General features: G+C 42.0%; 1 protein-coding gene across 13 annotated transcripts; it reads right to left on the bottom strand.

Moving 5' to 3' along the window:
- Positions 1-1,724: 1,724 nt before the first annotated feature.
- Positions 1,725-10,531, bottom strand: ZNF875 (zinc finger protein 875). Of its 13 annotated transcripts, none has more exons than XM_069458328.1 (6): positions 10,398-10,531; positions 9,908-9,996; positions 7,293-7,362; positions 6,722-6,848; positions 6,164-6,259; positions 1,725-3,656 (listed from the first exon to the last, which is right to left on the bottom strand). In XM_069458328.1, the coding sequence occupies exons 4-6, from the start codon at positions 6,753-6,755 to the stop codon at positions 1,978-1,980; spliced, it is 1,809 nt and encodes a 602-aa protein (XP_069314429.1). In that variant the 5' UTR covers positions 6,756-6,848; positions 7,293-7,362; positions 9,908-9,996; positions 10,398-10,531; the 3' UTR covers positions 1,725-1,977. The 13 variants fall into 13 exon arrangements, with proteins under 13 accessions (XP_069314429.1, XP_069314431.1, XP_069314433.1 ...); XM_069458330.1 differs by having other exon boundaries at positions 1,725-3,653; XM_069458332.1 differs by having other exon boundaries at positions 1,725-3,653; positions 6,722-6,806.
- Between the last annotated feature and the right edge of the window lie 653 nt (positions 10,532-11,184).

Below are 11,184 nucleotides of genomic sequence, written 5' to 3'. Positions count from 1 at the left end.
AAAATAAAAACACCAGATGAGAAGAATCCACATATCGTATGCTATGTGTTACTTGGTTCCTAATCAGTTACCAAGTTTGCATAAGGATTTTGGTGCCAGGCTAAGCCCAGGTGAACAACTCAGGTTACCTGCCCCAATTCTGTCTGTTCTGAGCGGCTCTGAGTAGAGAGCCTGATGTGGGTTTAACAATCAATGGGGCTGGGCCAAAAGATGGGACTCCTTTGTACCCCTTTCTCAGAACATTTCCACTTCTCTCTGTTTGGTTTCTGCTCCATAGAAACTGTCTCTCAGGGTTTGTATCTTTTTAAATATACTTGAGTTTTCATGTAGCATATCTGCTCTATTTTTTCTTAATAGTTTTTAACACTTTAAGGTAAAATCTTTTAGTTTTATTCATGAGTTAAATTGAAAACCGTGATCTTCTCTCTAAAAGTTAAAAAACAGTGAAAGGTATATGTTTAATTTTGAAATCTTTATATTACAAAAGAATAATTAAATTCTAAGACTCAAAAGGATTAAAACTCTAAAGTATTTTTCTATTGAGAAGGAGTAAAAAAGCCAGCCCATGAACTGCCAAGGAGGAGGGACAGGGAGGGCATGCCATGCTGACTGTTCCACCTAAGATAATACTTCATATATATATATATATATTTTATCAGATCTTCTTACTCTGCTCATACTTACTTAGATGTTGAACAAATATAAATTAAGACTATTACATCTCATAGCATTTTAGATAGTGATTCCCTAACTCTAACTCCTTTATATATTGAGACTTTGAGATCTACATTTATTTTTTCCCTAAATTGATAGCCAGTGACCCAAACACGGAATCTCATAATTGCCATTTTCCCTCCAATTTGAAATCCTGTTTCATCACATTCTAAATGCTCATAAATAGATAGGTTTTTCTGTTTTGTTTTACAGTGTTCTAAAGATCTATTTTAAATACCCATATTTGGACAAACACGTGTTATTACAGTTTCTATCCTGAAACTTCATTTTCTATATAAAATTCAGAATCACTTAGTCAAGTTCCATGAAAAAAATTGGGACCCGATCCAGAATTTTAAGTTAATTTGTGGGACATTGCCATTTTCAAAAAGAGAGTATTCCCAATCAGAAAAAAATGATGCGTTTTATAATGGTTGGAAAGATTTAAACTCAAGAATTACCTGTGTGATGTTGTATGGTAATTCAAAGGAGAAAGAAAGTCATTTCATTTGCTATTTCTATATAGTGTATGTTTTCTTCATAAAAGCACATCATATACTTTTAGTCTAAAATGCATGAATCAATAAAAATATCTTGAGTATGGATTCAACCTGGAAACCAGAAAAAACTCCAGGAGGTAAGTAAAGGTAGAGCATTTTAAAAAATGGATACCTATTCCCAAACCCTAGAGCTAGGATATTTACAGTCTTTCTAGCCTGTCAGCCTGTCCCTGTGAATTCACCCTTCCCCAAACTCTCCCTGAGGCTGACTCTGCAGGGTCATGGTCTGGGGAAGCAAGATTAAATCAGCCATGGTGTCTGCCATGTCTCTTGTTCTGCCAAGACAGAAGGTCAAAGAGACATCAAAAGACAAGCTCTAGTATTGTTATTTCTGTAACATCCAGGGTACTGTGAAAGGAGTGTTCAAGTAAACTTGGAAAATGATACTGGAATAGTCTTCATTCCCTAATTTTAACCTATTTATATGTACTCCCTCCATCAAGCTCCTTTACAGACCTTCCGCAATCCATCATCCCCAATGGGGAAGGGCAGAGCTCCTGGGCCAGCAATTCTGTCAGGTGGACTGGAGATATGACTCTTACCACTACAGACTCATGCACACCATCACACATAAGGTATCTCCACTTTGGTATCCAGCAATGGCTGACTTAAAGCCACAGCCTTGTGTGTGTGTCCTTTGGTGTCTGTGGAAGTGTGACTCCTGGCTTAAGTATTTACTATACTCCTTGTACACACAAAGTCTCTATCCTGAGTGTGTCCTCTGATGTCTGATAAGGTTTGACTTCCGACTAAAGCACCGCCCACACTTTCTGCAAATATAAGGCTTCTCTCCTGAATGTATCCTCTGGTGTCTAATGAGATGTGACTGCCGGCTAAAGCCTTGTCCACACTCCCTGCACATATGAGGTTTCCCCCCTAAGTGTGCCCTCTGGTGTTTAATGAAAGTTAACTTATCACAAAAGCTTTGCCCACACTCCCTGCACACAAAGGAACCTGAGTGTGCCCTCTTGTGCCTAAATAGGTTTGGCTTCTGCCTAAACCTTCTACCACATTCCCTGCACACAAAAGGCTTTTCCCCTGAATGTGTCCTCTGGTGTGAGATGAGGGTTGATTTATCATTAAAGCCTCGCCCACACTCCCTGCATACAAATGGTTTCTCCCCTGAGTGTGTCCTCTGGTGTGTGATGAGGGTTGATTTCCGAGTAAAGCCTCGCCCACACTCTGTGCATAAAAATGGCTTCTCCCCTGTGTGTGACCTCTGGTGTTTGTTGAGGTTTGACTTCAAGCTAAAGCATTGCCCACACTCCAGGCACACATAAGGTTTAACCCCTGAGTGTGTCCTCTGGTGTGTCTTGAGGTTTGATTTGCAGCTAAAGTGACGCCCACATTCTGTGCATACATAAGGCTTCTCTCCTGTGTGTGTCCTTAAGTGTCTGATGAGGTGTGAATTCTGGCTAAAGGCTTGCTCACACTCCCTGCAAACATAGGGCTTCTCTCCTGAATGTGTCCTCTTATGTCTGATGAGGTGTGAATGCTGGCGGAAGCCACGCCCACATTCCCTGCAAACATAAGGCTTCTCCCCAGTGTGTGCCCTCTGGTGTGTGATGAGGTTTGACTTCAGGCTAAAGCTCTGCCCACATTCCTTGCACACATAAGGCTTGACCCCTGAGTGTGTCCGCTGATGTGTAAAGAGGTTTGACTTCCAAGTAAAGCCTCGTCCACAATCCTTGCACACATAAGGTTTCTCCCCCAAGTGTGTCCTCTGGTGTGTGATGAGGTTTGACTTCCAGGTGAAGCCTCGCCCACATTCCCTGCACACATAAGGCTTTTCCCCAGAGTGTGTCCTTGGGTTTTTGATGAGGACTGACATACTGCTGAAGCTTTGTTCCCACTCAGTGTACATGTAAGTTGTCTCCCTTGTGTTTGTCTTCTGGAAGCCAAGTAGGTTTGAGTCCTTGATAAAGCCTCGCCCAAACTCTTCATATTTGATTGCTCCAAATCCTGAGAATTCTAAATCATGCAATACTTTGTCTGTTTCATCAAGGTCTGCCTTCTGTTCTGGCTTGGGCCCTATATCCACCACTGTGTTGTCTTCCTTGGACCTTACTAGCTGTTCTTCAGGTGGGTTGGAGAATGCCTTTGAAGTGCCACTTTTGCTTACTTTCCCAAATAGGGGTTTGGAGTCGTCTTCTCTCTCTTGAATTTCTGCTTTGTCACTCAAGCATGATTCATCAAGAAATTGATCTTGCTGTTGTTTCTGATCTTCTGGATAGTTTTTTCCTAGACAGAGAGGATTTCCTGCACATAAACGTGAGAACAGCTGAGGGAGACGACTCAGCCACACATGTTGGCTGAGGGCTTGCTGACTGGAGAATACCAGAGGGCAGGAGGGACAAGGTTGAGTTTCTGGCTTTGATCCTGCTGAAGAAAGAACATTTTCAGAGCATTCATAGGTAGGGCTGCCTAGACCATTCTGCTTTGCCCATTGGTCATTCATAATATATTTACATCACAAGCTATCTCCCACCCAGCCATCCTTTCCAATACCTATTATTCATTTCACTTTATGCATTACATTCTCTATTGCAGGAGTTGCCAAACTCACCTGGCAGGCCAAATTCAGTCTGTAAACTGTTTTTGTGTGGCCTGCTAGCTAAAAATATTCAGGATTCTGTCAAATCCTGACAGAATATTTTATGAAATCTGACAAGATGATTGTAAAATGTTTATGGAACATTAAAGGGCTAAAACAAACAAACACTGTGAAAAATAAGATGGGAGAACTTAACCTACCAAACATCAAGATTTATTATAAAGCTAATAGTAAATTACAACAGTGTGATACGGGTGCAAGGATAAGCAAATATACCAATGAAACACAACAGAGAGTTCAGAAATTCTATACATATACCACACATCTAACTGACAAATATTTCATTTCCAGGATTGGTAAAAAAAAATTTCAAATCAACAAGAAAAAGAAAAGCAAAATATTTGAACAGACAATTCACAGAAGAGGAAATACCAAGGCGAATGAACATATGAACATATAAAATATAAAAGAGGAGGCACTGTAAACTGGGGAAAATAATGAACTATTAAATGAATTGGCCCCAAGTGTGATGGCTATGCATTTATAAATACATTAGAATAGATCCCTGTCTCCCAACACTCAAAAAATCAATTCCAGCGGGATTAAAGATTTAAGTATAAAAAGCAAAATATTTTTATTCTAAGGAAGAAAATCTAAATGGCTCCATGATCTTCACAGAGAAGATTTCTTAAATCAGACACATAAACACACCAGAAAAACCCAAAGCAAAAACGATTCACTAATCCAATCACATTAAAACAATTTTTAGATTATTACAAAAGACCATTTTGTAATAATGGGTAAATTTTACAACACTCTTGAAATGAAAAACATTGCAGTGATGGAGAACAGGTAAGTGGTTGGCAAAGGTTAAGATCAGAGGGAGGAGAACACCCAGGAATGTCTTCACAGTGATGGAACAGTTCTGTATCTTTATTGTGGTGATAGTTACATGAATTTATTTATGTGATACAATTTTGTAATACTATACAGCAACAATAAAAAAAACGACATGTAAAAACTAATGAAATCTGAATCTGAATAAAGTCTGTAGTTTACTAAATAATATCCTACCAGTGTCAATTTCCTGGTTTTGAGATGTATTATGGTTATATAAGATGTCATCACTAGGGAAAACTGGATGAAGAGTAGATGGAAAATTTCTGTATTATTTTTACAAATTGAGACAAATTATTTCAAAAATAGTCTTTTTAGAAAGCAGGTAGGTAGGCCACAGACTAGAATAAGGTAGATATCACACATCTAACTAATAATTCATTTCCAGGATTTGAAAAAAAAAAAAATCAAATCAAGCAAAAGAAAAGTGCATATTCTTTCACTCAACTGTTCCACTCTAAGGTATATATCCTAGACAAACAAGTACTTGTGTGTCTAAGGACACATGTATGAGAATGTTCATAGCAGAATTCTTTAATTGGTTTAAGAAAAAAAAAGGTAAAAACATAAATGTCCAACAAAAATGGAATGGATAAATGAATTATATTTTATTATGCATACAATACAATATTATATAGCAATGAAAATGAATGAAGGTAGAGCCATATATATCAACATGGATGAATCTTATAAAATTAGTGTCAGTGAAGAAAGCAAACTACAGAATGATATACATAATATGATATTGATATATAATGTTTAAAGTTTAAAAATATGCCAAACAATATAGATGATTGAGGGATCCATATATATGAAGTAAAGAATAAAATCATGCATGGGAATTATAAATCCCTAATACTGAAAAACAGTTCCCTTTAAGGCCCTGCTCAAAAGGTGTGGGGAGGTATAGGATACAATCTGGGAAGGGGAAATAGGGGCTTCAACTGTAGCGTTTTACTTCTTAAGCTGGAGTGTTAACACATTAGTATGTATTTTATTATTATTATTAGCTTCCTATAATCTTAATTATTATGTAATAATTTTTTAAAATTATGGGACTTGAGAGGTTATCAATTAATCTTAATATAAGAGAAACTGGAAAGTATCCAGAAGAGTGGTAGACTTCATGGTCATAAGGTAGGTGCAGTTTTTAAGATCAGGAGGAGAGAAAGCAAGCCGCGAATGAGGAAAGACTAAGCATTATGGAAAAGGCAAGACAAGGAGGAAGGGAAGCTTCCTGGTAGAGGAAAGAGACAAGGAAACCAGGAAAGTTCCTCCCTCAACTGAAGATCATATTCCAAAAGGAAGGCCATGCCAGGCAGCCTTACCAGTCCCAGGAAGCCTGGAGAGGAGCTCCCTTCCAGTACCTGAGAGATGCCTCCTCCTTCCCTTTCTGCCAAGCTGTACACTACCCAGTCTACCCTGTGCTCATACTCACCTGGACAGACGTCCAGCAGACATATTCTCTCCTCCCTCCGGGGCTCTTCTCCTTGCTCCAGCTGAGTAATGAGTTTTGGTTTGGAAAATGGAATTTCTGTTCATAGGGAAGAAAACAAGGAGATTCTTGGTTATGGACTCAAGAGGCCACTTAGAACTCAGAGCTAAAATGGGTCGGGAAATCCAGAAGGTACAAAAGACCTATGAATAGCTATCTCTCTGAAGGAGAAGAGTTAAATATGGAAAAGTGATTCCAAAAAGAAAGACAGCATATTAACACTTGGTAGATGAAAAATCTCCTAGGTTGGGAGCAAGATAAAGGAAAAAGAGAGCCCCAGCCTTGGGAAAGAGGCCTGTAAATGCAGTGTCATACATGACATGAATAAACCAATCTATCTGCTTTTAAATCTACTAAATCCAAATTTACTCAGAGGAAAAAAGTATATTGTTTTTAAGCCCAACTTTAAGGCAAAGGTGTTCCATAGGTAGCCTTTCCTCATCATGAGTGGAAAATGACTTGTGGGGCAAATTTTAAGTGCCAAGGGGAAGCCATTCTTACCCAGTGAGACCAGGTGGTTATAGGTCTCCAGCATCACTTCCCTGTGCAGGGTCCTCTGAGCAGGGCTCAACAGCCTCCACTCCTCCTGGGTGAAGTCCACAGCCACATCTCTGAATGCCACGAGCACCTTTAACACAAAACACACCCCTGCTCATCCAGGAGTCTGCCTTTCTCACAGCTTAGGATGAGAGGTCAAAAGGCTTCCCGCAGGGAGGTACAAAATATTTCTACACCCTACCTTTGGATTGTGACCTTGGGGCCCCGGGGTCAAAGACCATTATTCTCCTATCTCTATCCGGTCAGCATCATTTGTGCACTTGTGACTGTCAAAATCCTAGGCTAGCTGCTGTGAAGGATAAAAGCAAAACAAAGTTCCTACATACAGGGAGCCTTAAAACTAGGCAGGGAGAAGTGGCTCTCTCTCTCTCTCTCTCACACACACACACACACACACTTAAACAACAAATAATCATCTTGGTGAGTTTGAAAATGCCTGAGATTACTTGGTCTAAGCATTTATGTTCTAATTGAAGCAGCAGAGCCTCGGGGTAGAGGGTGGTAAATAACCCACCAATATGTACACTTCGTATAGCAGGACTCACTCCTTCCTCTACCTCACACTGCCACTTGCCGGCTCAGGCCTAATAAGGCAAAGTGGGTGGTGCTAAAGAGAGTGGGCTCAAATCATTGTCTGGACTTGGAATCCATCTCCATCCCCTGCTAGTGTAACCTCCGGCAAATTATTAATAGTTAACCATTAGCACTTCAGTTTCTCCTTCTGTGAACTGAGAATAACCATGCTTACCTCATGGAGTTGTGGTGAGGATTAGATGAGTTGATGATTATAAAGAATTCAGACAACTGATGGCTGCTGCATACCATAAGTGCTCAGGGAGGATTTTCCTGGCCATTCTATATAAAATGCCTTTCCCTCACTCAGGTGGGTCTCAGTCCCCTCTCCTGCTTTATTCCCTTAGCTCTAAGATAATACATGTGTTATTCACTTTTACTTTCTGACTCCCCACTAGACTACAAGTTCCATGTGCATGGTTCACTGCTATCGTTCTGGTATCTAGAGCAGAATCTGCACTTAGCAAATATTTTTAAATGACTGAAAATGATTTATTATTATTCCACCAACAAAGTTTCAAATGAACCTCTGCTACCTAGAAAGCTGTACTTTGGAGGGTGGGAATATATAATGGTCTTTGGCATGGAAGTTTGTTGAAGTTTCCAGGCCCAAATGAGCTTCAAAATCTAGTTTTTGGATTCTTCCCAGCCCAACATTTATTCTGTCTTTTAAAACAGAATACAATCTGCAGTCCATAACTCAGTTTAGTCTGACCCACAGACTGCTTTAAAACTTTTATTTATATCAATTAAATATTGGAAGATTTCATATGAAAATCTCAATTTAGGGGTCCTGTTGAAAAATACATAAATTTGACCATCCTGGGCTTTGCACTCATGCAGGACTACACCTGGCTGAAAGTGACTTACACTGGGGGTCCACTAATCAAGGCATGCTATTGACAGATTACCTTGTCAGCTTCATTCATTTAGGTATTATACATGCCTTGTCTCTTTGGTGATTTGATTTCACATCCCCTTCTCAGAATGCCATCCATCACTCCTTGAGGCTACAACACTGTGTCTGTCAAACTAATCCCATGCTATACCCTCCCCAGGGCTCTTCCCCTCTTGGAAACACTTCCCTAAATTTCCTGTCCCCTACCAGCTCAAATGTTCTACACTGGCTGGGCGGTGGAATGGCCTTAAGACTCTACCCACACTGCCACACCCTTATATTAATAGCTGTCCCCAAATCCAACCAGTTCCAATGTATTCAATCACAAATGAAGAGTACAGATGGGTGAGGGCTGTGGTTCTCACCCCTCATCTCTGGCTGTACTTTAGAGCTACCTGGGTATTTTAAATTATAGATTCCTGGGTCCTACCACAAATCAAAAAGGTCAGACTCTCTGGGGTTGGGACTTTTGTACTTTGAAAGGCTCATAAAAGTATAGTTATAATTGTGAAACACTGGGTCAGAGGAATTTCAAAAGGGAGAGACCACTGCAGGATAGAGAGATCAGGACAGGTTCCATGAGAAGGAGGTATTCATTGTTGAATTGAGGTGATGGATATATGAGTATTCAATGGACAAACCTATTTTTTTCTTTTATGTTTAAAACTGTTCATAATTAAATGCTAGAGATAAAATGACTATTCCAGTACCTGCCTAGTCCTTATGGTGATTTGACTTTATAACTACTTCTCAGAACATACACACACACACCCCCCCTTGAAAATCTCCAATGAAAAAAACTACTTTAGACAGCAACCTATGTTATTTCAACAAATTTAACACAACTGGTTAGCTTGCCAATTGGTTTCAACCTCAGTATGAAGGAGATTGTAGAAAGTGCAGTATATAGACCCTGTGGTTCCTGTCCAAATGATGAAGACACTGTTCTTTCTGTTCAAATTGCCTGACACCAAAGAATAGTGCAGACTTAGGGCAGATTTATTTTCAGAGAAGCAGACAATCTAGAATTTTAGGTGAAATCTTCCAATTGTTAAATGCTGAAAATGCTTGCAAGTGTAAAATTCGGGTCAGACCATATCCAACTCCTCCTTGTTCTATGTGTGGATAGCTAGTCTGCATCTTCACCTGTACATATTTAAAAATCAACCTTAAGTCAGTCACCATAATTCTCTCACACTATGGCAAGGGCAGTGTGTCCAGTGGCCCAGCCTCTCAGACTAATCATGCTTCCTGTCCTTCTCCCACTGGTGTGTCTTCCCCCAACTCTCCAACATTCTCAAACCCTTCAAGGGCAGCTGAGACAGCCCTACTTCTGGGAGTCCTCCTTAACCATTTCAAATTCAAATCTCTGCTGTCCCTGCCCTTCACTCATATCACTAGACAGTTAAGCATGGATGTCTCTATACTTTTATTTAAACTCCTCCATGTGTGTTGTTCACAATTAACTACTTCGTGAATGACTGAGGTATGGACACAGCATAACGGAATGCTGATGGAAGACTCCATGTAAGATGGAGCCGGTCCTCCAGGACCAAGAATGAACTTTGCCCAATACCAACAAGGCAGCCTTCAGGACAAGAAAAGGTAACGGGACCCATCCTGTTGACAGCCAAGATGGAATTACAGGTAATTCTCACCTCTTTTTTGGCTCTCAGGAGCCCCGTGGCCATTTTCCTGGTCTCCTGAGTGCTCTCCTTGGAGAAGGGCAAAGCCTCAGAAGATAGATCTGGGGATGTGAAGAGAAATGAGAGAGTCCCTAGGCGGAAACTCCCTCCCCACGAGGCGAAGCGGAGTCTGCTCCAGAGCTCCGCACAGGGGGTCGAGGATGTCACAGAAATCACCAGCGCAGCCCAATTCCCGTCCGGAGCCCGGGAAAAGGGACCCAGGATGACCCAGCACCCTCAAGCTCAGCCCCAAGCTTTGGCCAGGGAGTGAAGCCCTTGTCCCTCAGCAACGAAGTGAGGATTTGTCTCCTAAACCTGTGGACTCGAATGAAAGGAAAATGGCCTGGAGGTGCCTACGGGAGAGCGCCCGAGTTCAGAGACGGCTCTGCCTCTCCCAGCCTGCGTCTCCGTGACTAAAACGGGACAAGCAGAGGGACGTGCTGACTGACTGTAGAGCACTCACGCAACGCGGATGCACTGTTCAGATCCTGAGGCCGAAGGTCGGGTAACGAAGTGCGGAGGTGCCGGAAAGACCCGAACAGGCATCCCTGCCCCGGTGGCCCAACAGCCTAAGGGCCAGCCCCATCGACCGGAAGTGCTCCTTACGCCAACGGTCCACGCTGGGAGGGGGCTGTGGGGGCGGACGGAAGTGACCGCACAGGCCTCTGGGGAATGTAGTTTCGGAGAAGGGAGGCGGAGGGGTGGCTTCGTCCATGCAGGGTGACTCCGACAACTGCGCCACTCACACAACCAAGTTTGGGAGCCCATTGTTAAGATGCCCAGACGGCGAGGTTCTCAAGTTTCTCCTCCGAGGGCCAATGAGATCTGCTGTCCGTGAGAGCGAAGGACTCTAGAATATGTGGTCCCGGCGCTCCTCTGGTGTGTTTCGGCGGCCGGTGGCCAGACTGTGTACGCTGACCTGCAGCTGAGCACCTGAGCTGAGCTCACCCACTAAAGCCTCCGCCCTGGCGCGCCATTCTGGGAGCAGAAGCCAAGGTCGGGACGGGAGTGGTTCAAGACAAGGCACTTGGGGCGTGATACAGGGGGGTGATGCTCCGTTGGGACTCCTGGTTTCAGGGCGACACTGATTAGATTCAGGAGTTCCATTCACTTACAACACTGATTGGACCTGGGAAGGGATGTTGGGCTGCAGAAGACCTTGTGGAGTTTAATCCTGGAAATTAACATACTCTCTCATAAAAGTGCAAAATGAGAGTCTTTCTCACCAAGCCATAAATGCCTGTTTCAAA

Source organism: Eulemur rufifrons, chromosome 24 (genome assembly GCF_041146395.1).
Source record: "Eulemur rufifrons isolate Redbay chromosome 24, OSU_ERuf_1, whole genome shotgun sequence".
NCBI classification, from domain to species: Eukaryota; Metazoa; Chordata; class Mammalia; order Primates; family Lemuridae; genus Eulemur; species Eulemur rufifrons.
Note: the sequence above shows the minus strand (reverse complement) of the source record. Positions and strands in the feature narration are given on the sequence as shown.

Coding starts and splice junctions, on each gene's coding strand:
- ZNF875 (XM_069458320.1), bottom strand. CDS start 9,940: ATGGCCACGGGGCTCCTGAGAGCCAAAAAAGAG. Junction 6,260..6,721: donor TAACCACCTGGTCTCACTGG/GTAAGAATGGCT, acceptor CCCTATGAACAG/AAATTCCATTTTCCAAACCA. Junction 3,657..6,163: donor TCTGCTGGACGTCTGTCCAG/GTGAGTATGAGC, acceptor TTCTTTCTTCAG/CAGGATCAAAGCCAGAAACT.